We start from the raw sequence: 25,311 nt of genomic DNA, 5'->3' as shown, positions 1-25,311 counted from the left end.
TCTAATTCTACTCCTCTTCCTAACATCCTGATCTGCTCATTGTTGTGGCTTCAGTTGGTGGCCTCCTCCTTGTTGGGCCCTTACACACACTGTTTATCCTACCTAGACTAATTCTTTCTCTTCCTTGCTCTGCCCTTGTTAGATTCTCAGTCATCCATTAAAGTTCACCTTAAACTTGGTTTCTCAGACCTTTCCGTGGGGCCTTCTCCACTGCAGATCTGGGTGCTGCACACCACTCATAAGTTTTGTGAAGACAGTGACTGGATTTGTTTCACTCACTACTTAACCCATTATTGCAAATAGATGGAGGGAAATCTTCATAAATATGGTTTAGATTTTCTTTATACAAATTAATTTGCTTGCCAGTGTTCAGAGAATTGCCTGTCATCTCTTCTTGTCATAAAGATCTGCATGAATCCTCCTGTAATTAAGATACCTTATCTTACAGTTTAAAGCTCAACATTGAACTTCATTTTGTGAGTCTACAAATTCTTCTGCTGATTTTTTCATGCTGCTCAACAACCCTTTAATAGTCCATGTGCTTTTTACCTTCCTTTTATTCTTGTCCTCACCGCTTCACTTCACTTGTTTATAGCTCGTTCCTTTGTTGTCTTCCCTTTCCTCCCCTTTTATGTTTCTCCTTTCCTCCCTAGTGTTGGCCATTGTGAGCATTACTTAGCATATCTGCTAGTTGAGTATTAGGAAGGAGGAAAATACTGAGTCTTGGTATGGATGATATGTTGTAGTAGCCACGGGAAGTAAGACTATTTTGTAAAGAAACTTTATAGTTGGTTGAATAGATTGTTCTTTATATGAAATAAGTTTTACTTCATGCACAATTTCATTTAAAAGTTTCATTATTCTGAAGGATACTTATTTGACACTTCAAAAAAAGTATTAGGCCACAGTAAATGACAATGGAAAGTAGTTTTAAAGCCCTTACACTAGCAATAAGTTAATTTTTCCATCAGGCTTAGGAAGACCCATGTTATAGCAGATAGCCTCCATTGTTGCCAAGGCACAGTGTATGTCAGTGAGCAGAAAACAGTGGTGGTGTCATTCAGTGAAGCTAGAGGCTGGAGGGTGGAGACACTGGCAGGAAGTGGAATTGTGTCGGTTGTACTTTATATTACAAAGAGATTGTTTATAGCAGTTTTGTGGCTTTTTCATTCTAAAGGGAAATTTATTTAAATCATGTAGTCTCATTCTTTGAGATTTCCCCCTGGTTTTTAAGCTGCCAAATTATACCAATTTATTTGATTCTAGATTATTATGTTTTTCCTTTTACCCTTGTTAATTAGGGGGACTGCAGGCCATTGCAGAGTTGTTACAGGTGGACTGTGAGATGTATGGGCTTACTAATGACCACTACAGTATTACTTTAAGACGGTATGCTGGAATGGCTTTGACAAACTTGACCTTTGGAGATGTTGCCAACAAGGTATGTCTTTTTATAAGATTTACTTCTTAAGGTAACTCAATTACGAGTCAATTTATTTTCATAAAAACAACTTTTTGAACTAAAGAAGCAAAGAATTTCTTCTGAGTTTTTGGTGTCTCCCACCCCACCCCAGTTGAGCAATGGCTGATAAAAGTCCTTCCTCAGCCGGGCGATGGTGGCGCACGCCTTTAATCCCAGCACTCGGGAGGCAGAGGTAGGCAGATCTCTGTGAGTTCGAGACCAGTCTGGTCTACAAGATCTAGTTCCAGGACAGGCTCCAAAACCACAGAGAAACCCTGTCTCGAAAAACCAAAAAAAAAAAAAAAAAAAAAAAAAAAAAAGTCCTTCCTCACTGCTGCACACCCCAGCTTAGCAGGTCCTTCCTCAGTACTGCACACCCCAGCTTAGTAGGTCCTTCCTCAGTACTGCACACCCCAGCTTAGTAGGTCCTTCCTCAGTACTGCACACCCCAGCTTAGTAGGTCCTTCCTCAGTACTGCACACCCCAGCTTAGTAGGTCCTTCCTCAGTACTGCACACCCCAGCTTAGTAGGTCCTTCCTCAGTACTGCACACCCCAGCTTAGTAGGTTCTTTCTCACTGCTGCACATCCTAGCTTAGTAGGTTGTCTTTTGCCTAAACAAAGCAAAAGTGCACCTGACCTTAGACTGCTGTGCTGAATTTACATAGCTGCTCCAGCAGCATTGTTCCTCGTACTGGGCATGTAGCAAAAAATGGTGGTTCATCCACCTAGACAGTGCAGACCAGCAGTACTGGAGGAAAGAGTAATTTCCAAAGCACTGTTCCAGGAGAAAGCATAAGCTACCACGACAGACAGTACAGCACCATGCTCTGCCTTATTGTTTCTCAGGGCTTTGTTTGGCTTTTCCAGTTAGGTAAAAGATAGATAACAGAAATGGGAGGCATCTGTCTTCCATCTAGGTAGTTTTGTTCTGGGTCTTGTATAGGTGAAATAACATTTATAATTTAAGTAAGAACCAGCTTTGAAATTCAGTAGCTAGAAAGAAGCCAGCTGAGGCCGTCTCACTAATGCTGCTGCTCCGCGTCTCCCGTTGCAGGCTACGCTGTGTTCTATGAAAGGCTGCATGAGAGCACTCGTGGCCCAGCTGAAATCTGAAAGTGAAGACTTACAGCAGGTACTGCTTAGAATTTCTAGTGTTTTCCTGGATAGTAATGGTTAATGTACTGATTTATATTAAACTTTAGCTCAGTATTTAGTGGTTTACGTTAAAGTATGGTTCCATTAACACTAAAGTAAAGGAAAATATTTATGTTGAACTAATTCCTTTTGACATCCCCGTAACATATATGAGAAATTTGCTATAGGCAGAAAATTCCTATTTTTATTATTATAATCAATCATATTTAAATTAGTGGTTTTCATTTATGACCTTTCGAGACATGTAAATGCCATGCTTTGATAATGTAGCTGGAGCATTCCTAATTATAAATGTGAAACTATTTGTATGCTGCTTACATGACACCATGTGTGGAAAATCTGTGTTGTGGAACTGATCAGTGCACTATACTACATAAAGTTGCCTTTGGGTTAAACATGTATGGTACATATATATGGAATGTAATCTTATACCCAGGGAATGTCACACATGTACTAATATATTCAAAAAGCCAATTTTAAAATCTAAACACTTACATTGCCAAGCTTTTTAGATAAGATGTATTTAACTTGTAATAGATTCCTATTCTTACCTCTGGCTTTAGAAACAAAAAGGTATGCAAATTATTCTAAACCTGATTATTTGCAGGTTATTGCAAGTGTTTTGAGGAATTTGTCTTGGCGAGCAGATGTAAATAGCAAAAAGACATTGCGAGAAGTTGGAAGTGTGAAAGCATTGATGGAATGTGCTTTGGAAGTTAAAAAGGTAACTTTTAAATGTTCAGTACTGTACTAGGTAATCCACCTGCCTCTGCCTGCCTAGTGCTGGATTAAAGGTGTAAACCACCAGAGAGACCCTGTCTGAAACAAGGAGGGAGGCAAGACCCAACATCAGAGGCTGCCCTCCTTGACTTTCACATGGTGGCGTGCACACACCTATTCTCTCACAGCTCACACAGACACTTGTGTATTCATCATACACAGGCACACACAGCCTTGTTTAAATGCATGTAGGTTCTATAGAAAGATACTGCTAAACAGCTAACAGGTGATTAGCCACTGCATGCTGAAAAGGGTACAGGACATCATTCGTTGTTAAACTACAGTGAGATGCTATTATGCATACCATACTGGATTAATGTTAAAAAGTAAGCCACATGTCAAGGTAGTTGAGCCACTGGAGGCATTCTGTACTATTGTTGGGAATGTGAAAGTGTGTGTGAGCGCTTAGGGAAACATTGGGACAGGATTTATGTTAAACATACACCTTCCAAACTACCCAGCCATTCTATTCTTTAACATTTTCCTACAGGAACAAAAACTAATGTCAGACTCCAAGTAAAATAATTCAGACTGTGTTCAGAACCTAGTTTTTGTTTCTGGTGTTTTCTCTCTACATTGTCTATATTATTCTCCTACAATATTGTCCCCTTTGTGAGGTATTTGTATTAAATTCAGACTGCTGTAGCCTTCTTTTTAGAGTACTGTATTGCATCTGTATTGTCTGAAGTGCTTCTTGTCCTAATAGGAACAAATACATTTCTAATGAAGATTCCTTGATGGTATCATAAAAAGAAACACTGACTCTGGAATGTGACCAATTATAACCAGATACATTAATTGTGTATCAAAGTGTATCTGTGGCAGTTACATTTTTTTATATTAGGGAGCTTGGGCATTTTCATAATAACTTTGTTTCTTTAGGAATTTTAAGAATTTGTACATATTCTAGTACTTTTCAGAAGTTACATTATTTTTAACCAACAGCATAGGAATACATATATTTGTTTTTAATACAAATAGAATATTATATAACCTTCTCTGCAGTGTGTTGCCATTTAGTACTTAGATATCCTTCCATATACATACACAGTATATGAAGGTGTTTTAATTGAGTTTCTGTTATCCTCCTGATATTATTTTGTGATAGTGAATACAATTAGTGAATATCAATTCTGCTTCATATTCTGGGTTCATTAAAGATATATCTAATATCTAAACACTTGGAACAAAGGTCATTGCTTTAATACTGTATAATAGGAACAGTGCTGACCTAGATTTCATTTGGCGTGCACGAAAGTGTTTGTAATTGAGAAGTTCCTGATTTACTGGTGAGGAATGTGCAGGAAGGAGACAAAAAGAGAAAGGATTCTAACATATGGATGCATACTCTGTTTCCATTGTTAATAGGAATCAACCCTCAAAAGTGTCTTGAGTGCCTTATGGAATCTGTCCGCACACTGCACTGAGAATAAAGCTGACATCTGTGCCGTGGATGGAGCACTTGCATTTTTGGTTGGCACTCTCACTTACCGAAGCCAGACAAATACGTTAGCCATCATTGAAAGTGGAGGTGGGATATTACGAAATGTGTCCAGCTTGATAGCTACAAATGAAGACCACAGGTATATACTAAGTTTTATATTACTTTTAAATGGATTGTTATAATTTATTTTCTTTAAAAAGACCTAATTGTAAACTATTTTTGGCACTATGAAAGCTTTAAGCAAGATGTCCTTACTGCAGCGTGAAGGTAATTACATCTCCAAGTATAGCTCATTTGCATGTTTTTGCTAGTAAAGTGTGAAGTGTCTTATAGAAATTTACAAATAAATAAATGGTAGTTGAGAAGTACAGCCTACCTGTAAAAATAAGAATAAAAGTCAGAATATTTTTAGCTCTTTTGTGCCTGTTTAGATAATGTAAAGGAATATAAAACTAATTTTTAAGCAAAGAAAAAACTACTGAGTATGATCCAGGAAGTATAAAGGCTTTAACAATTTTCTAATGGTGTCTTAACTTCAGTCTTCAGATTGCTTAGTCACGAATTGTTCATCATGTGTACTAAACTGTGGAGCTTCAGAAGTCACTGAAGTAACAGAAGTTAGGGCAACGTGCTGTCCTGTAAATGTTACATTTTCATAGTGCATATCGTGTTCTTTTTAGTGTGCCAGCAACCACATACAAAGGACATGGCACTTTCACAGGTACAGAGATCATTCTAGAAAGTAAGCTTGCTATTCTAGAAGCATGTGTGCTCCCTGACTACGTAAAGATCTATCAATCACCTGTCTTCTGCTTCCAAGATTCCTCAGTATTCAACATGGTTGCTTCACCATAAATTAAATTGCCACAGTCCCTGTTTAATTTAGATTTCATAATGTGTTTGTAGTTCTTCAGTTAGGAAACGTACTGTGTGAATGGAGAAAATGTATTTGTTCAAATATAATTCTTTTTCTCATGAAGTGGATCAGAGTAGGATACAGAGTAAATGAAACCTAACATTCACTTTTCCTACTTTTGGTCTGACAGATGGATACTTTAAAACAGTAAATATTAAATGAACCAAGAGAACAAAAGGAGAGGTGGCTAGCTTGGAGTTGACAAGATAGCTGATAGACTCATATTATGCTGATTGTGTTTAGTAGTCAGCTCAGGGTTTACAGTTGCTTTCTGTCCCTTTATTTCTTGTCACTAATCACATTTCCCCCTGAATCTTATGTGTTCTTGTTTTAATTCAGGCAAATCCTAAGAGAGAACAATTGCCTACAGACTTTATTACAGCACTTGAAATCTCACAGCCTGACAATAGTCAGTAATGCTTGTGGAACTCTGTGGAATCTCTCAGCAAGAAATCCTAAAGACCAGGAAGCTTTATGGGACATGGGGGCAGTGAGCATGCTCAAGAACCTCATTCATTCAAAGCACAAAATGATTGCTATGGGAAGTGCTGCAGCTTTAAGGAACCTCATGGCAAACAGACCTGCAAAATATAAGGATGCCAATATTATGTCTCCTGGGTCAAGTTTGCCATCTCTTCATGTTAGGAAGCAAAAGGCCCTAGAAGCAGAGTTAGATGCTCAGCATTTATCAGAAACCTTTGACAATATTGACAACTTAAGTCCCAAGGCATCTCATCGTAGCAAGCAGAGACACAAGCCAAATCTTTATGGTGACTATGTTTTTGACACCAATCGACATGATGATAATAGGGCAGACAGTTTTAATACTGGGAACATGACTGTTCTTTCACCATATTTAAATACTACAGTATTGCCGAGCTCTTCTTCATCGAGGGGAAGTTTAGACAGTTCTCGTTCTGAAAAAGACAGAAGTTTAGAGAGAGAGCGAGGTATTGGCCTCAGCACTTACCATTCAACAACAGAAAATCCAGGAACCTCTTCGAAACGAGGTTTGCAGATCTCTAGCACTGCAGCCCAGATTGCCAAAGTTATGGAAGAAGTATCAGCCATTCATACCTCCCAGGAAGACAGGAGTTCCGGCTCTACCACCGAATTCCATTGTGTGCCGGATGAGAGGAATGCAGCACGGAGAAGCTCTGCTTCCCATACACATTCAAACACATACAACTTCACTAAATCGGAAAATTCAAATAGGACATGCTCTATGCCTTATGCCAAAGTGGAGTATAAGAGATCTTCCAATGACAGTTTAAACAGTGTCAACAGTAGTGATGGCTACGGTAAAAGAGGTCAGATGAAGCCCTCCGTCGAGTCCTATTCTGAAGATGATGAAAGTAAGTTTTGCAGTTATGGTCAGTATCCAGCTGACCTAGCCCATAAGATACATAGTGCAAATCATATGGATGATAATGATGGAGAACTGGACACACCAATAAATTACAGTCTTAAATATTCAGATGAGCAGTTGAACTCTGGAAGGCAGAGTCCCTCACAGAATGAAAGATGGGCAAGACCGAAGCATGCACTAGAAGATGAGGTAAAGCAGAACGAGCAAAGACAGCCCAGAAGCCAAAACTCCAGTTACCCTGTCTATCCTGAGAACACGGATGATAAGCACCTCAAATTCCAACCACATTTTGGACAACAGGAATGTGTTTCCCCATATAGGTCTAGGGGAACCAGTGGGTCAGAAACAAATCGAATGGGTTCTAGTCATGCAATTAATCAAAATGTAAACCAGTCTTTGTGTCAGGAAGATGACTATGAAGATGATAAGCCTACCAACTACAGTGAGCGTTATTCAGAGGAAGAACAACATGAAGAAGAGGAGAGACCAACAAACTATAGTATAAAATATAACGAAGAAAAACATCATGTGGATCAGCCTATTGATTATAGTTTAAAATACGCCACTGACATCTCTTCCTCCCAGAAACCATCGTTTCCATTCTCAAAGAACTCATCAGCACAAAGCACCAAAACTGAACATCTCTCTCCAAGCAGCGAGAACACATCCACACCTTCATCTAATGCCAAAAGGCAGAATCAGCTACATCCAAGTTCAGCACAGAGAAATGGTCAGGCTCAAAAAGGGAACACTTGCAAAGTCCCCTCCATCAACCAAGAAACTATGCAGACTTACTGTGTAGAAGACACCCCCATTTGTTTCTCAAGGTGCAGTTCCTTATCATCTCTGTCATCAGCTGAAGATGAAATAGGATGTGATCCGACAACACAGCAGGCAGATTCTGCTAACACTCTGCAGATAGCAGAAATAAAGGAGGACGATGGAACTCCATCAGCTGAAGATCCTGCGAGCGAAGTTCCAGCAGTGTCCCAGAACACCAGAACCAAACCTAGCCGACTCCAGGCTTCTGGCTTATCTTCAGAATCAACCAGGCATAAGGCTGTTGAATTTTCTTCAGGGGCCAAGTCTCCCTCCAAAAGTGGTGCTCAGACGCCCAAAAGTCCCCCCGAACACTATGTCCAGGAGACCCCACTTGTGTTCAGCCGCTGCACTTCTGTCAGCTCACTTGACAGTTTTGAGAGTCGCTCCATTGCTAGCTCTGTTCAGAGTGAGCCTTGCAGTGGAATGGTGAGTGGCATTATCAGTCCCAGTGACCTTCCAGATAGCCCTGGCCAGACCATGCCACCAAGCAGAAGCAAAACCCCTCCTCCTCCTCCCCAGACAGTCCAGACCAAGAGAGAGGTGCCAAAAACGAAAGCACCTGCCGCAGAGAAGAGGGAGAGTGGCCCTAAGCAGACCGCTGTGAATGCTGCGGTCCAGAGGGTCCAGGTCCTTCCGGATGCTGATACTTTACTGCACTTTGCCACAGAAAGTACTCCAGATGGGTTTTCCTGTTCATCCAGCCTGAGCGCACTGAGCCTGGATGAGCCATTTATACAGAAGGACGTGGAATTAAGAATAATGCCCCCAGTTCAGGAAAACGACAACGGGAATGAAACCGAGCCAGAGCAGCCTGAAGAGTCCAATGAAAATCAGGAGAAAGAGGTAGAAAATCCTGACTCTGAAAAAGACCTATTAGATGATTCAGATGATGATGATATTGAAATATTAGAAGAGTGCATTATCTCAGCCATGCCAACAAAGTCATCACGCAAAGCCAAAAAGCTAGCCCAGACTGCTTCAAAATTACCTCCACCTGTGGCAAGGAAGCCAAGTCAGCTGCCTGTGTACAAACTTCTGCCATCACAAAACAGACTGCAGACACAAAAGCATGTTAGCTTCACACCAGGAGATGATATGCCCCGCGTGTACTGTGTAGAAGGGACACCTATAAACTTTTCCACGGCGACATCTCTAAGTGATCTGACAATAGAATCCCCTCCAAATGAGTTGGCTGCTGGTGACGGAATTAGAGCAGGTACACAGTCAGGCGAATTTGAAAAACGAGATACCATTCCTACAGAGGGCAGATGTTCAGATGAAGCTCAGAGGGGGAACATCTCATCTGTAATTAAGCCAGACCTGGATGACACTAAAGCAGAGGAAGGAGATATTCTTGCAGAATGTATCAATTCTGCTATGCCCAAAGGAAAAAGCCACAAGCCTTTCCGAGTGAAAAAGATAATGGACCAGGTCCAACAAGCATCAGTGACTTCATCTGGAACTAACAAAAATCAATTAGACACTAAGAAAAAGAAGCCGACTTCACCAGTAAAGCCCATGCCACAAAATACAGAATATAGAACACAAATGAGGAAGAATACAGACTCAAAAGTTAACGTAAATGCTGAAGAAACTTTCTCAGACAGCAAAGACTCAAAGAAACAGAGCTTGAAAAACACCTCCAAGGACTTCAGTGAGAAGCTGCCGAACAACGAAGACAGAGTCCGCGGAAGCTTTGCCTTTGATTCACCGCATCCTTACACCCCTATTGAAGGAACTCCTTACTGCTTTTCACGAAATGATTCTTTGAGCTCTCTAGATTTTGATGATGACGATGTTGACCTGTCCAGGGAAAAGGCTGAGTTAAGAAAGGGGAAAGAAAATAAGGATTCAGAAGCCAAAGGTATCTGCCACACAGAACCAGCCTCAAGCCAACAGTCAGCTAGTAAGTCACAAGCTAATACAAAACATTCAGTAAACAGGGGACAGTCCAAACCAGGGCTTCAGAAACAACCCACTTTCCCTCAGGCCTCCAAAGACTTGCCAGATAGGGGGGCAGCAACGGATGAAAAATTGCAGAATTTTGCTATTGAAAATACTCCAGTTTGCTTTTCTCGAAATTCCTCTCTGAGTTCCCTTAGTGACATTGACCAAGAAAACAACAATAACAAAGAAAATGAACCAATCAAAGAAGCGGAACCTACTAATGCACAGGGGGAACCAAGTAAGCCTCAGGCATCTGGGTATGCGCCCAAGTCATTTCATGTTGAGGACACCCCTGTCTGCTTCTCAAGAAACAGTTCTCTCAGCTCTCTGAGCATCGATTCTGAAGATGACCTGTTGCAGGAGTGCATCAGTTCTGCAATGCCGAAAAAGAAAAGACCTTCAAGACTCAAGGGTGATAGTGGAAAGCAGAGTCCCAGAAACATGGGAGGCATATTAGCTGAAGATCTGACCCTTGACTTGAAAGATATACAGAGGCCAGATTCAGAACACGGCTTATCTCCTGATTCAGAGAATTTTGACTGGAAAGCTATTCAAGAAGGTGCGAACTCCATAGTGAGTAGTTTGCACCAGGCTGCTGCTGCTGCGTGTTTATCTCGACAGGCTTCGTCTGATTCAGATTCCATCCTCTCGCTCAAGTCAGGCATTTCCCTGGGCTCACCCTTTCATCTCACACCTGATCAAGAGGAAAAACCCTTCACAAGTAATAAAGGCCCACGAATTCTCAAACCGGGGGAGAAAAGCACATTAGAAGCAAAAAAGGTAGAATCTGAGAATAAAGGAATCAAAGGTGGGAAAAAGGTTTATAAAAGTTTGATTACTGGAAAGATTCGATCTAATTCAGAAATTTCCAGCCAAATGAAACAGCCCCTCCCGACAAGCATGCCCTCAATCTCAAGAGGCAGGACCATGATTCACATCCCCGGGGTTCGGAACAGCTCCTCAAGTACAAGTCCTGTTTCTAAAAAGGGCCCACCCCTCAAGACTCCAGCCACCAAAAGCCCTAGTGAAGCTCCGGCAGCCACCACTTCTCCTAGAGGAACCAAGCCATCAGTAAAATCAGAGCTGAGCCCTATTACCAGGCAGACTTCCCAAATTAGTGGGTCAAATAAGGGGCCTTCAAGATCAGGATCTAGAGACTCCACTCCCTCAAGGCCTACACAGCAACCATTAAGTAGGCCACTGCAGTCTCCAGGGCGAAACTCAATCTCCCCTGGTAGAAATGGAATAAGCCCTCCTAACAAACTGTCTCAGCTGCCCAGAACATCGTCTCCGAGCACTGCTTCAACCAAGTCCTCAGGCTCGGGGAAAATGTCCTATACATCCCCCGGCAGACAGATGAGCCAACAAAACCTTACCAAACAAGCAGGCTTACCCAAGAATGCCAGTAGTATCCCAAGAAGCGAATCCGCATCTAAAGGGCTGAACCAGATGAGCAACGGCAATGGGTCCAATAAGAAGGTAGAACTTTCTAGAATGTCTTCAACTAAGTCAAGTGGAAGTGAGTCAGATAGATCAGAAAGGCCTGCGCTAGTACGCCAGTCTACTTTCATCAAAGAAGCCCCAAGCCCGACCCTAAGGAGGAAACTGGAGGAATCTGCCTCATTTGAATCCCTTTCTCCATCTTCTAGACCAGATTCTCCCACCAGGTCCCAGGCACAGACCCCAGTTTTAAGTCCCTCCCTTCCTGATATGTCTCTGAGCACACATCCGTCTGTTCAGGCTGGTGGATGGCGAAAGCTCCCGCCTAATCTCAGCCCCACTATTGAGTATAGTGATGGAAGACCAGGAAAGCGCCACGATATCACACGTTCACATTCCGAAAGTCCTTCCAGACTGCCAATCAACCGGGCAGGAACCTGGAAGCGAGAGCATAGCAAACACTCCTCATCCCTCCCTCGAGTGAGCACTTGGAGAAGAACTGGAAGCTCATCTTCTATTCTTTCCGCCTCATCAGAGTCCAGTGAAAAAGCAAAGAGTGAGGATGAGAAGCATGTGAACTCCGTGCCGGGACCCAGACAAGTGAAAGAGAACCAGGTACCCACAAAGGGCACGTGGAGGAAAATCAAAGAAAGTGAAATATCTCCCACAAACATGGTTTCTCAGACCACTTCCTCAGGTGCTGCCCATGGTGCTGAATCAAAGACTCTGATTTATCAGATGGCACCTGCTGTTTCTAAAACAGAAGACGTGTGGGTGAGAATTGAAGACTGTCCCATTAACAACCCTAGGTCTGGAAGGTCTCCCACAGGTAACACCCCTCCAGTGATTGACAGTGTTTCAGAAAAGGGAAATCCAAGCATTAAAGATGCAAAAGACAGCCAGGGAAAGCAGAGTGTGAGCAGCGGAAGTCCTGTGCTCACCGTGGGCCTAGAGAACCGCCTGAACTCCTTTATTCAGGTGGACGCCCCAGAGCAGAAGGGAACGGAGGCAAAGCCTGGACAGAACAGCTCTGTGCCTGCAGCAGAGCCCAGTGAGACGTGTGTGGTCGAGCGCACCCCTTTCAGTTCAAGCAGCTCCAGCAAACACAGCTCACCTAGTGGGACTGTTGCTGCCCGAGTGTCGCCTTTTAATTACAACCCGAGCCCTCGGAAAAGCAGTGCAGATGGCACGTCAGCCCGGCCCTCGCAGATCCCAACGCCGGTGAGCAACAACACCAAGAAGCGGGATTCAAAGACTGACAGCACAGAATCCAGTGGAGCCCAAAGTCCTAAGCGCCATTCTGGGTCTTACCTCGTGACATCTGTTTAAAAGAGCTGGGAGGACAAACCTAGGAAAAGCTGGTTTTATCACAACTGCTGTATAGAGACTTTATTTCAAAGAAAACTTTAAAGGTTGAAAATTTTTGTAAATAGGTTTGACTCTTGTTAGAGGGGTTTTGTTCTGGAAACCATATTTGATAGTCCACTTGGTCCTCACTGGTCATTTTGGAAGGCACTCTTGTTAGGTAGGAAAGAAATGGTAAATCCAAGTCTATTTGTACAGTATGTTTCACATGTATTTAAGTGGCATCCATCCCTTCGTCCTTTAATTATCGCTTATCTTAAAATAACGCTACAGATAGATGCTATATGATATATTGCTGTTATCAATCATTTCTAGATTATAAAATAAACTTACATCAGGGAGAAATTGGTATTTATGCAAAAAATAGTCCTCGTGAATCCATCTAATGTCATAATTAATCATGTGGCTGTGAAATTCACAGTAATATGGTTCCCAATGGATATGTTTACCCAGCCTGCTTTGCTTTACTGCATGAATGAAGCTGATGGTTCAGTTTCAGAGATAATGATTATTGGTTCTGTGATCACATGGTGTGCATAGGATAGCTACAGTGTAACAATTCAGATCTGTGTAACTGTAAAACATTGAATGGAACTATTTTACCTGAACTAGATTTTATCGAAAGTAGGTAGGATTTTTGCTATGCTGTAACTGTTGTATATTCTGGTATTTGAGGTAAGATGGCTGCTCTTTTATTAATGAGACATGAGTTGTGTCTCAAACTAAATGAACATTTCAGAATAAATTATTGCTGTATGTAAACTATTACTGAAATTGGTATTTGTTTGAAGGGTCTTATTTCACGTTTGTATTAATAATTGTCAAAAGGGCCTCTTTTAAAAGCTAAATGTAAAGTTTTTCTTGAGATTCTATGCATTAAGAGTAAAATTCCCTCTTACTGTAATAAAGACAATGAAGAAGATTGTTGACACTTACCCATTCCTAAAATTTATTTTTATGTACTTAGCACCTCTCAAAGCTTGATGTCCCTCCACTTCTTTTCTTACTACTCTGGAGTCTAATTAAAGCAGATGCCTGGAATAGCACAAGACGAGGACAGATCGGCCCACATAGAATAATAGCTCCTTTTCCTTGATAGGATTCATACTTGAAACATTGGTTTTTGACAGGTATCACTTGTGTCTTTCAGGCTTTACAGTGCAACTGTCTTACCCCGTCATCTCCACCATGTTGAAACTGGGTCTGAAATTAATGCCTGTCACCACCCTATATGTTAAAGTAGATTGTTTGTGACCAGGTATAATCAGTATTTTCTCATGCTCAAAAAAATACAAGTCAGTGAAATGTCAGAGATAAATTTAATGCTGTTAGAATAAATTTTAAAGAAAGATAAAGGTGACTGCCATCAAGCCTGAAGACCCACGTGGTAAAGGAGAGAGCCAACTTCCCGAAGCTACCCTCTGACCTCCACACACCTGCGTGTGCACACACAAAGGACTGCCTAGGGCCAACAGGGTGTCTCAGCAGGTGACTTTCACACATGCACCATAATTCAAAAGTCAAAAGGTTTCTTTAGTTCCTGCCTGTTAAGGACAATTTTGTTTTTAATGGGCACAGTGATGAGGTGATTAGTGCCCACTTCCCATATGGCAGAGAGACTCCATTATGAGGGAGAATACACTGATACACGTAATTAGCCAAGAATTTCAATTTTTGTCAGACTTTATCTGAAGTGTGTGTGTGTGTGTGTTTTGTTTTTTTTTTTTTTTTTTTTAGCAATATCCCATCATGTTCTCCTGGGCTGCCATAAGCATCGGGGATGGGAATGTAGTCATAACTGTCTTTCAGTCCTAATTTCCATTAGAATTACTGCACGCCAATTTTTATAAGCCACTTCAAATATTTCTGTGGAAAGATATGAGGTATTAGAATAAATTGCTTTTTAGTACATGTCTTTAAAAATTAATGTTCAAACTAAAAGAAGAGTTCATTCCACCTGTTGGAGACTAAAATCCCCATGGGCAGCCCTACTGGAAGGGTCTGTCTGTGTTGTCCCTTGTAGTTGTTGGGTGAAACCCTCTGGCTAGAGGTAATGGCTGTGGAAATGAAGGGGTTTCCTCCGTTCTGTTTGGAAAGTTCACTGGGTGATGTCTTAACTGGTAGCAAGCCAGCTTCTGCTTTAACGGCACACTAGCCCACTGTTGGGGATTGGCTACTACTTAGCAGGCTATTCAAAGGGCAGGAGCCTATTTAGTTTGGACTACAGCAAAGAAAACCTAAGGTAGCAGTTTTCAGACAGGTAGGTGTGTTTGGGTCATCAGAAGTGTTTATTAAATCACAGCTGGGCCCCACACCTCCAGTTTGAGAGGGTTGATCTGCAGAGGGTTGCAAAACCGAGTTCAGGGATGATACGTGGCCTTATAGGGTGGGGACCATAAAGAACCACTGTCCTTAGTAGCCACAGCCAGCTCTTAACACTTAAACAACTGGACCTTTAATCTGCCGAGGAAGCTCCTTGGCATGAAAGACCTGAATATTGAGTTGTCCAATTCCACAGCCTATGTCAACTCACAGTAGGGAGTAAACTCGCCAGACTAACGAACACGCAGTTCTCAATACATCCACTGCATCTGAGGATCAGTTTGTGTTAAGGAGACAGCTCCCGTTAAAGAGCCTTATCAATATGTAGTTTGGATATGCAGTATGAGACTATGAAAAGAGAAATTGGAGATGAGAGAAAATTGGTTGTAGGTGAAAGGAAAACCACCCATTTGTTAGTGCACAGTAGCGGTGATGAACCAATGGTAAGCTTTGCAGATCACCGGGGCACTAACGAGGTAATGGAGGAAATAAGATAGGCCCTGTGGGAACCAACCAGTACTGTTCGTGCGGGCAGAATTTTATGTGTAAAATGTGGATCATATTACCACAAAGTTAATTGAAAAATGAGTTTGTTGCTGAAAATGGGAGACAGTTGCCAGGGTTTCTTACAGCTAAGAAAAGAATACCAGAAATGCAAGAATTAAACTGCCCAAAGTTAAAGACGGGTTTGCGTGGTCAGATGATTAAAATCTCCCAAACAACTTTTCAAGAGTCGAGGAGGCTAACATGGAGTGTGTCTTCTTTCTCACTTTCTATTAGCCGGTTTCCCTCACATGCTGACCTTAGAATACTACTCTGTAATGTGGAAATCTATGAACTGTGACTTCTGTAAACCCACGTCATTTTCCTCCTGTTCTCTTAACTCTGGTCTACAAAAATATGTTCTGCTTTTTGTTAGGCCATTGATGCATCTTTCAAACTGTATGTTCTATATGTGTAATACTGTTCTTGGTGCTAAATATACTTTCCTCTGGTATTCAGGATAATTTTTCTCCATATTTCTGTTCACTTACTTTCTTGAAGTTACCTGATTGTTATTTTTAATTAAAAATGCTTAATGTATACTAGTGAAGGTTGCCATTGAATATAAGAAACATCTTTTGAAGGAAGCGCTAGCATTACCCGTCCATTTATTCACACTCTTGGGACCTAAACACTTTATCCCACTGATAAACCATTGAACCATGCGCCCAGCCTTTCTCCTGATCATGACTGCACCTGAAGACCTATGTGGCCTGGGTTAGATAAACTAAATTGACTAGGCTAGTCAGTTTGAGATAAAAGTCACAAATTTTCTGGCCTGGTGTGGTGACACACACTTGGGGGGAAGGGGAGTAGGAGGGTCAGGAGTTCAAGGTCATCTCTAGTTTGGTGGGGTGAAGGCCAGCCTAGGGTATATGCTGGCTGCCAGCCTACCTCCAGGCTCAGTGAGAGACCCTTTTCTCAAGGGAATAATGCAGTGTTAGAGTGGGATCCTGACCTCTGACCTCCATGTGTGCATCGGCCTGACCGCCCATGTGCACATAGACCACACACACAGGTTTCGGCCGGAGAGATGTAACTGAGAGGATCTGCAGACTAAAGGCTGACTTGGGACCGTGTAACAAGCCAGGCAAGAAAAAAGGGAGCAGATTCAGTAAAGAGCAATTAAGAGACAATCACTAGCTACCAGAATTCCCCATTTCTGTTTTCCTGACTTGGCGTTTGTGAACCAACCCCAATTCCTAAAGTGACTGGAAGCTAACAAAGCCACACTTAAACACATCATCATTGGGTTTGGTAATGGGGGAGAATCAAGTGGGCAAGCCAAGTACTTCTATCAGTGATCCACACTCCCAGCCTATTCAAAAACAGAGAAAAGGAGGAGTCACTGTCAACTGGACTGATGTCAGATTCCCACAATACTAAATGATAAGATTACCACAGTATTTGCATCCCTTGGAAGGAAATAAAAACATCCCTTTTGTCTAAAGTGCTTTTATCACTTGAGATTCTCTCAAGTTTCTTAAGTCCTCTAAACAACAGGCTGTCTTAGGGTCACTATTGCTGTACTGAAACACCATGACCAAAGCAGTAAGGGCAGGAACCTGGAGTCAGAAGCTGTTGCAGAGGCCATGGACAGATACTGTTTATTGGCTTGCTCGGCCCACTTTCTTACAGAATCTAGAACCACCAGCCCAGGGATGGCCCTACCTATAATGTGCTGGGTCCTCCCCCACCAGTCTTTAATTAAGAAAATGCCCTGCAGCTTCCCTGCAGCCCCGCTCTATTTCTCAGTTGAGGCTCCCTCTCAGACAACTTTAGCTTGTGCCCAGCACACAAGATCTGTTTAGAATATCAGCTCACAAAATGTGAGAGCTAGAAAAATAAGTCTTGAGAACTGTGATAGAAACGGCCTCCAGAACAGACCTACTGCAGTGAAAACCTAGCTGCTGCTTCTGACACCAAGATAAAAATGGGTATGGCCCTCATTTGGTGCTGCCTGCTCCCCACTGAAGTCTCGCTTCAGTGAGTGAGTGAGTGGCGAGTGATAGGTTACACACTGAGCTATCTCTATGGAGGAGGCGAGGTCTGTAAGACAAGGATTGTCTGAATCTCCTGGGGGCCCTTAGAAAGCACTGGGAAACCAGGGACCACGACACAGCCACATCGAAGCATCAGTTAAATACAAAGTAACAACTGAAACAATCAGAACAGTGAATAAAAAGGTAAATAATTGTGCATCTCAGTCCAAATTCTCCTGTCTTATTTAGGGCTCTTGTGCTTTGAGGGGAACCATGACCACAGCAACTCTTATGAAGGAAAACATTTCATCGGGTGGCTTACAGTTCAGAGGTTCAGTCCGTTATCATCATGGCAGCCTACAGACAGACATGGTGCTGGAGAAGGAGCTGAGAATTTTGCATCTTGATATGCAGAATATCAAGACACTGGGTGTATCTTGAGCACAGGAGACCTCAGAGCCCACCCACAGTGAAACCCTCCCTCCATAAAGCCACACCTCCTAATAGTACCGCATCCAATGAGTTTATGGGGGCAAATCACATTCAAACTACCATACTCAAGATGAAATGCTTGGTAATTTTAATCTTGTGCTTTTAGTCTTACACTAAAATTTAAATTATTTCTACCCAAACTGGGAAACAAGGGTTAGAAGTGAAGTATAAAAGCTTATAGATCCCTAAGGATTTCTCCACAGGTGACAGTGGAAGAACACTGGGGGGAGGAAAACACTGGCGAGATGGGCATTTTCCTGTGCACAACTCACTGGGTCATCAAAACAAAAAGACAGGAAAGAAAGGGGGGAACTAACTGGGAAGAGGAAGGCCATTCAGGAGTAGGAGAGAGACCAGAAGGTACTGGGGAGTTACTATCTAGATATGTGTATATGAAATTATCAGTAAAACACATTGTTTTGTGTAATTAATACATAGATATGCTAGTAAAACATTGAATTATTTCAACTTCACCGACTCCCCTTGGTGAACGGCCCGCTCTACCCGGTGGGCAGCCGGCGGAGGTCACTCCTGAGTGCCAAGGGTCCGGTCCCCAGCCACCCTGCACTCGCCGCTCAAGCCACGTCACTCCGCGCCGGAACCAATTTATGAGGGACAACCCGCAGCCGGCCGCTTTGTGGGTAGGACTTCCGCCGGAAGGGCGGTCGGCCGGCGAGCTCCGAGTCAACTTCCGGCTGGTGAGCTGGGCTTCGGGCTGGCGGGGCCGTGGGGACGCCCGTGGAGATGGCTTGCGCTACCGCGCGGTCCCCAGCCGACCAGGACAGGTGGGTCCCCAGGAAGGCTGGCCGCCGGGCTGAGGCTTTCTCCCCCGCCGAACCCCGTGCACCGCGCTTCGCTGCTGCTGCGGCCGGCTGTGGCTGCCGTTAGAAAAAGTCAGGCCGTGACGATCGCTCCTGCGCTAGGGTCGCTTTCAGAGAGGCTCGCTGGTGTCTGCTGAGTTTTTCCGTGTCGTGTAAGAGCGCGTCCCAGCCTCGGGAAATCTTGACGGGCGCTGTGTCAACTCACAGTCGCCGCCTTGTTCTGTGTTGAATAGATAATGTCTCTGCGATGACAATGAAGTTGTCCGCTTTAAATGACCACTTAAGTTACCAGCTGTGCTTTTTTGTGTGTTTTGTGGCAGGTTTATTTGTATCTACCCCGCTTATTTAAATAATAAGAAGACCATAGCGGAGGGGAGGCGGATTCCCATAAGTAAGGTGAGTGGGTGACGTCGGCATATGAAGGCTTGGGGGAGGTCGCCTCGTTACGGCCACGACTGCCCTTTGAGAATGAAGAGCACAGTAGCCAAGATTTGAAGCGCCTCCCATAACATTGGTGAGACCTAAAAGGCACGAAAGACACTTGCAAAACGAAATGGGATTCTTAATGACCTGTTTGTAAATGAAAGGAGGCAAGATTATGCCAGTCTTCTCAATAACAGCACAATGTGCTTGTTGCAGACTCAGGGTTTTAACGTGAGTTAAAATAAGAATAAAGGTTTGTACTAAGTGCAGCTTTGTTGAGTTTTGTCTTTTTTTTTCTTTAGAGTATGAAATCACTTTCAAGTTAGTACTTTTGGAAAGTAGATGTGGGGATGGGGTGTAGCTCCATGGTAGACCCATTAGTCCATCATGTGGAAGCCCCGCTAAGTGAGGGCAGGAGTAGGCAGGTTGTTGGAGTTATAGTTCTAATTTGGAGCTGATCTGCTAATTTAAGCTTAGAAAAATGTTCAGTGCTAAATGAGAGATCTCAGATTTTATTTTATTTTATTTATAAGACAGGGTTTCTCTGTGTAACAGTCCTAGCTGTCCTGGAACTCACTCTGTAGACCAGGCTGGCCTCGAACTCACAGAGGTCAGTGTGCCTCTGCCTCCTGAGTGCTAGGATTAAAAGCATGAACCACCACCACCTGACTGTTAGAGTCCTTAAGTTTTATAATCAAATGAGGTCTGAAGCAAAGAATTAGCTACTTTTATATGAATATGTCTTATGTGACTGTTACTTCGAAGAGAAAAATCCACCTTGCCTCTTCCCAGGCACTGTTGAGATAATACACATCTCGGCACTGTGACAGACTTTTGATAACCGCTTCCAGATGCTCTTCAAAAATTTCATTTTTTAAAAGAAAATTCATTGGTGTGTAGCTAACAAACTTAACGAAAGTCTGTACGTGCATAAATTGAATAGTTTTCATACAGGGAGCAGAGCTAGTTACAGCACCCATATTTAAGATACAGTATGCCTGGCCGGATGGTGGTGGTACATCCCAATACTTGGGAGGCAGAGGCAGGCAGATGAGTTGGAGACCAGCCTGGTCTACAGAGTGAGTTCCAGGACAGGCTCCAAAGCTACACAGAGAAACCCTGTCTCAGAAAAAAAAAAAAGAAAGAAAAGTGAGTTTGCCAGAAGATTCCTTCTGTCTGTCTCCTCCCTGTTCTCACTAATGAAAGGGAACGTTGTTCCGATTTCCAACATAGGTTACCTTGGGCTGGTTCTTCATTTTCTATGTATGGTGTTATTCACTGTGTACCTTTTTATCTTTTTCACAGATCTTTATAAAGTTATGAAATTCATTCATACTGTTACTGGAATTTTTCATGTTTTGTTGCTTGGGAATGAATGGATGACCTCAAATAGGCCAAGCAAGTGCTCTGTTGCTAAGCAACACCCCAGTGTCGTTTAACTCTTAATTGCTCCAAGCATGAGTTTCTTAGCTGCAGCACCATTGACAGTTTTTGTATTTTAAAGATGTATTCTGTTTCTGTTGTTGTGTATATATGTAAGTGTCTATGTGTGGGAATGTGCTCGTGTGAAGGCCAGAAGAGGGCAGCAGATCCCTTGGAGGTGGGGTGTGACTTCCTGATACTTGTGCTAGGGACTGGACTTGGGTCCTCTGCAAGAGCAGCATAAGCCCTCAACTGCTGAGCCATCTCTCCAACCCCTGTTGACATTTCTGAGTCGGATAATTGTTGTAGGCTACTGTCTGTGCATTTTAAGGTGCATGATAGCATCCCTGGCCTCTTCCTGCTAGATAACAATTGCCTTTCTTGAGTTGTCTTGAAGCAAAACTGTCTCCCAACATGACTAAATGTTCCTGGAGTAGAGGGTGTATAAACTTTCCCTGGTACAATGTATCTCTTTGCAGAACTGCAGATCCCACACTCCTTCTGTTTCTAGTTTAAGGCTCTTACAGATAGTGCTGTGGACTAAAGAGATGACTCAGCAGGTGAGAACACTTACTGCTTTTGCAAAGTACCTGTTCCCAGCACCCACATGGTGCCTCACAACCCTCTGTAAGTCCAGTTCCAGGGGATCCATGGACTCTATGGGTACTGTACAAATGTAGTGCACAGACATGCACATAAAATAAGTAAATACTAAAAATAAGCAGGACGAATATATACTATGATTATGCTTATATAGTATGAGCTTGCCTTTTGCACTTCTGTTGAATATATGCCTGAATTGCAGGGCCATAGGGAATTGTATGTTCAGCTTTAGGAGGTAACAGTCGGTGTTGTAGAATGCTTGTATGTGTTCCCTTCAACCAGCAGTTTGCTGTGTTCAGAATATCATACTAGGTGCTAGGAGATACACTGATAGTATCCTTTCCCTTACATATTTTATGTTGGAAGAGAAAGAAACACACACCTATGTTCCCGAGGATTTTTAAAATAAAATAAGTGGACTTAATAAAAATGGACAGTAGGGTTTGGTCTGTGTTTGGGTCATAATATTAGAAATGATTTACACAACCATATAGTAATATTCACGTAAAACTCAGCTGTTGAGTGTTTTTGTTTTTAACTGTTCAGGCTGTAGAAAACCCTACCGCTACTGAGATTCAGGATGTATGCTCAGCAGTTGGACTGAACGCATTTCTGGAGGTAGGATGTAAGTCTCTCCTCACTGTTTTATACTTACCTCCCTGATATAATAACTCTCTGAAAGTCTATTTTCTTTTGTTGGTGTTAGAAAAACAAAATGTACTCCAGAGAATGGAACCGTGATGTTCAGTACAGAGGCAGAGTCCGGGTTCAACTCAAACAGGAAGATGGCAGCCTCTGTCTTGTGCAGTTCCCGTCACGTAAGCTTTCAGAACGAATGACTAGGGCTCTGGGGTAGTTATACCACACATTGTAGCCCCAGCACTTAGGAAGTTGAGGCAAGATTGCGGCAAGGTCAGTGCCTGTGTGGGCTATAGAATGAGTTCAAGACCAACCTGAGCAACTTTGTAAGGCCTCGTCCCAAAGTAGAAAACTTAAGAAATCGAGAGATGAAGCCAAGCAGTAGATTGCCTGGCATACACAGGGTCCTGGGCTCAAGCCCCATACAGCAAACAAGTAAATGGAATCTAAGGAGCAATATTGAAGAAAACAGTCATGTTCATAGTGTGGTACCACTCATGTCAATTTAAATATTAATACTACTCTTTACTGATGAATATATGCAATAATACTTACTGATAGAAGTGCTTCTTGAAAATGGACTGGAAGGGCTGGAGAGATGGCTCAGTGGTTAAGAGCACTGGCTGCTCTTCCAGAGGTCCTGAGTTCAATTCTCTGCAACCACATGGAGGCTCACAACCATCTGTAATGAGATTGGCGCCCTCTTCTGGCGTGTGGGCATACATGGAGGCAGAATGTTGTATATATAAGAGATAAATCTTTGAAAAAATATTTTTAAGAAAAATAAAATGGACTGGAAGCTAAAATACCCATTTTTAAGACAGTAGTTACCTAGTGGCAAGGAGTAGAGATCAAGGGACTAAGAGAACACTGAGGGCTGGGAGAGGACTAGAGGGTGAAGGTATTTGACCTGTGCCAATCCCTGTAGCCCATGTGAAGGTGAAAGAAGGAACAGACTCCACAGTTACCCTCTGATGTGTTTGCCTACACACATATCAGATGCGTGAATACATACACAGGATGATGGTTTTAGTTCAAGAACAGAGAATAATATCATCTTTAATATTTTCAATTTTTAATGTATATATTTTAATTTAAAGCTGTTCACTCTGTTTTTTCCTTTATTTTAAACTCTTCAATTTTAATTTAATTAACTTATTTATTTTGGTTTCTTGAGACAGGGGCCTTGGCTTTCCTGGCGCTCATTTTATCGACTGGGCTATCCTCAAATTCACAGAAATATGCCTGCCTAGAGGGGTGTTAAAGGCATACACTACCGGCCAGGCAGTGGTGGTGCACGCCTTTAATCCCAGCACTCGGGAGGCAGAGGCAGGTGGATCTCTGTGAGTTCGAGGCCATCCCAGTCTACTAGAGCTAGTTCCAGGACAGTCTCCAAAGCTCCAGAGAAACCCTGTCTCAAAAAACCAAAATAAGGCATACACTGCCACCACCTGGCTAAATTCTTCAATTTTATTAAAGTAAAAATGATTACATCGTCAGGCTAAATTGACAGTGTAATTGTTTGTTTTTAATGAAATGGATTGGTTCTTAAGTATCACTTGCTACCAAAAACTTCAGATTCTAATTCAAGATAGGCTGGGAAAAGTGCCTCGGTGGTGAAAACTCAGCTAGCAGCACACAAATGTGGACGGAGGCTGCTTGTTCATTTCCAAGCCGCCCAGACCCAAAATAATCACTCAGAAACTATATTAATTACAACACTGCTTGTCCTATTAGCTTATGCATATTTCTAGCTAACTCTTGAACATCTCTTCTCAACCCATCTCTATTAATCTGTGCATTGCCATGAGTCGTGGCCTACCCGCAAGGTTCAGCATCTGTCTCCTCCGGTGGCTACGTGGTGTCTCACTGACTCCACCCACTTTCTCCTCTACCTCTGCTTGGTATTCCTGCCTTACTTTATTCTGCTCTGTGATAGGCCCAAAAGAGCTTCTTTATTAACCATAATAAAACATATTCACAGCATACAGAGAGGAATCCCATACCACACAGAAATGCTTTCTGGTTTGCATTTCTCCTCAGTATTTTCCCTTACTGCCTCAAAGGACCAAAACTTGATACACACACACACCACACACATAAAACCTTTTGATTTGAAAAGCAGCTAAAAATGTTGAAAGATAATACTTATAATAAGACAGTAAAGAGACATAAAAGCTGTGTAGGTTGGTATGTTGAAGCAAAAAACACAGCTCGTAGTTCGAGCAGGAGTGTGTGTGTATGTGCGTGTGAGAGAGAGAGAGAAATCTGGGCCTAACAATGAGGCTCATTGTTACTTACTGTTTTTTCAGGCTAAGAGCCCTATGTTTCAGTGAAAGGTATATTGATGCTCTATTTTTGCTGTGTTTAGTTTGTTGAGGTTCATGCCAGTTGCTGGTGCCAAGACAATAACTCTTGGTTCAGACTTAGTGTTGGAGATGGAAGTGCTCACTGAAGCCTCCAGTGTTGCTCCTGCTCTTACACCCTGCTCAGGAGGTGCCCCTTGAGCAGACCACAGTCCTCGGCAGTTTGATTTTTAAAATAGCTGTCCAGTTTCTAACCCGGTGATGTTCAAGTCAGTGACATGTTATGTCTTATTTCCAAGATTGTTGCACTAAACCTCACTTCTGGTTTTTAGGTAAGTCAGTGATGCTGTATGTAGCAGAAATGATACCCAAGCTAAAAACAAGGACACAAAAAACAGGAGGTGCTGACCCAAGTCTTCAGCAAGGAGAGGGCAGTAAAAAGGGGAAAGGGAAGAAGAAGAAGTGAAGTGTGAATGCAAAGCACATGTCCTACTGAGACACGGGCATCTCTGTGTCTGCGGGAACAGCTTTTGTGTCGTTTAACTGAACTGTGAACAAGTATGTCTCCCATCTTCATCACCAGAGCTAACAATGAGATAAGTTTACATCAAAAGTTTGCATCTAGCTTTTATACTGTAAAAAGAAAAGATTGTGTGTGTAGAAGAAAGAAGAATATTTTTAACAGATAATGACTGTCCCATAAGTTACTTGAAATCCTGTATCTGTCCTCTCTGTAAACATATATTTCAGGTAAATAAGTTTAATAAAATTTGAAATACACATTTTGTTCACTTTTTAAGTTAATGAAATAAAAAATTAAACTGACTTTTGTAGCTTTCACTTACGAGGCAGTTAATACCAGCAGCGGAGGTGAATGAGAACAGAACTAGCTGAGGTGTGGCCGGTGTAAGTGAAGCAGAGGACGGTCAGGAGGGCAGTGGAAGCTGCACCCTTAGCCTGCTCTTCCGCCAGAAGTTCTCTTGGAAGCTCTAAGCTTGCTTATCTGTCAGTCTTAGGGCCATTGGCTCTGGGCTGGAGAGAGCTTAAGGGGCAAAGG

General features: G+C 42.5%; 2 protein-coding genes across 9 annotated transcripts in view; both read left to right on the top strand.

The window, feature by feature from the left end:
- LOC121453526 (adenomatous polyposis coli protein) overlaps positions 1 to 16,111 on the top strand; it is a 92,634-nt gene extending 76,523 nt beyond the window's left edge. For all 8 annotated transcript variants that reach the window (XM_041660392.1, XM_041660391.1, XM_041660387.1 and 5 more), the window contains 5 exons: positions 1,302 to 1,441; positions 2,518 to 2,595; positions 3,226 to 3,342; positions 4,767 to 4,981; positions 6,098 to 16,111. In XM_041660392.1, coding sequence (XP_041516326.1) covers positions 1,302 to 1,441; positions 2,518 to 2,595; positions 3,226 to 3,342; positions 4,767 to 4,981; positions 6,098 to 12,665 — 7,118 coding nt within the window. In that variant the 3' untranslated portion in view covers positions 12,666 to 16,111. The remainder of the gene's footprint in view (positions 1 to 1,301; positions 1,442 to 2,517; positions 2,596 to 3,225; positions 3,343 to 4,766; positions 4,982 to 6,097) is intronic.
- Positions 16,112 to 18,683: 2,572 nt separating this feature from the next.
- On the top strand, positions 18,684 to 25,034 carry LOC121453464 (signal recognition particle 19 kDa protein). Its single transcript, XM_041660265.1, has 5 exons — positions 18,684 to 18,825; positions 19,182 to 19,257; positions 21,856 to 21,927; positions 22,016 to 22,127; positions 24,587 to 25,034. Exons 1-5 carry the CDS (start codon positions 18,785 to 18,787, stop codon positions 24,718 to 24,720), a joined length of 435 nt encoding a protein of 144 aa, XP_041516199.1. The 5' UTR covers positions 18,684 to 18,784; the 3' UTR covers positions 24,721 to 25,034.
- Positions 25,035 to 25,311: the final 277 nt, after the last annotated feature.

Source organism: Microtus oregoni, unplaced genomic scaffold (genome assembly GCF_018167655.1).
Source record: "Microtus oregoni isolate MIOR12 unplaced genomic scaffold, Mior012 000011F_ref0000422, whole genome shotgun sequence".
In the NCBI taxonomy this organism is placed as follows: Eukaryota; Metazoa; Chordata; class Mammalia; order Rodentia; family Cricetidae; genus Microtus; species Microtus oregoni.
Note: the sequence above shows the minus strand (reverse complement) of the source record. Positions and strands in the feature narration are given on the sequence as shown.

What these genes read in the sequence shown, in the direction of transcription:
- LOC121453464 (XM_041660265.1), top strand. Translation starts at nt 18,785, where the DNA reads ATGGCTTGCGCTACCGCGCGGTCCCCAGCCGACCAGGACAG. An exon ending in GGCGGATTCCCATAAGTAAG is followed by an intron (nt 19,258 to 21,855) that starts GTGAGTGGGTGA and finishes TTAACTGTTCAG; the next exon opens with GCTGTAGAAAACCCTACCGC. An exon ending in GACTGAACGCATTTCTGGAG is followed by an intron (nt 21,928 to 22,015) that starts GTAGGATGTAAG and finishes TGTTGGTGTTAG; the next exon opens with AAAAACAAAATGTACTCCAG.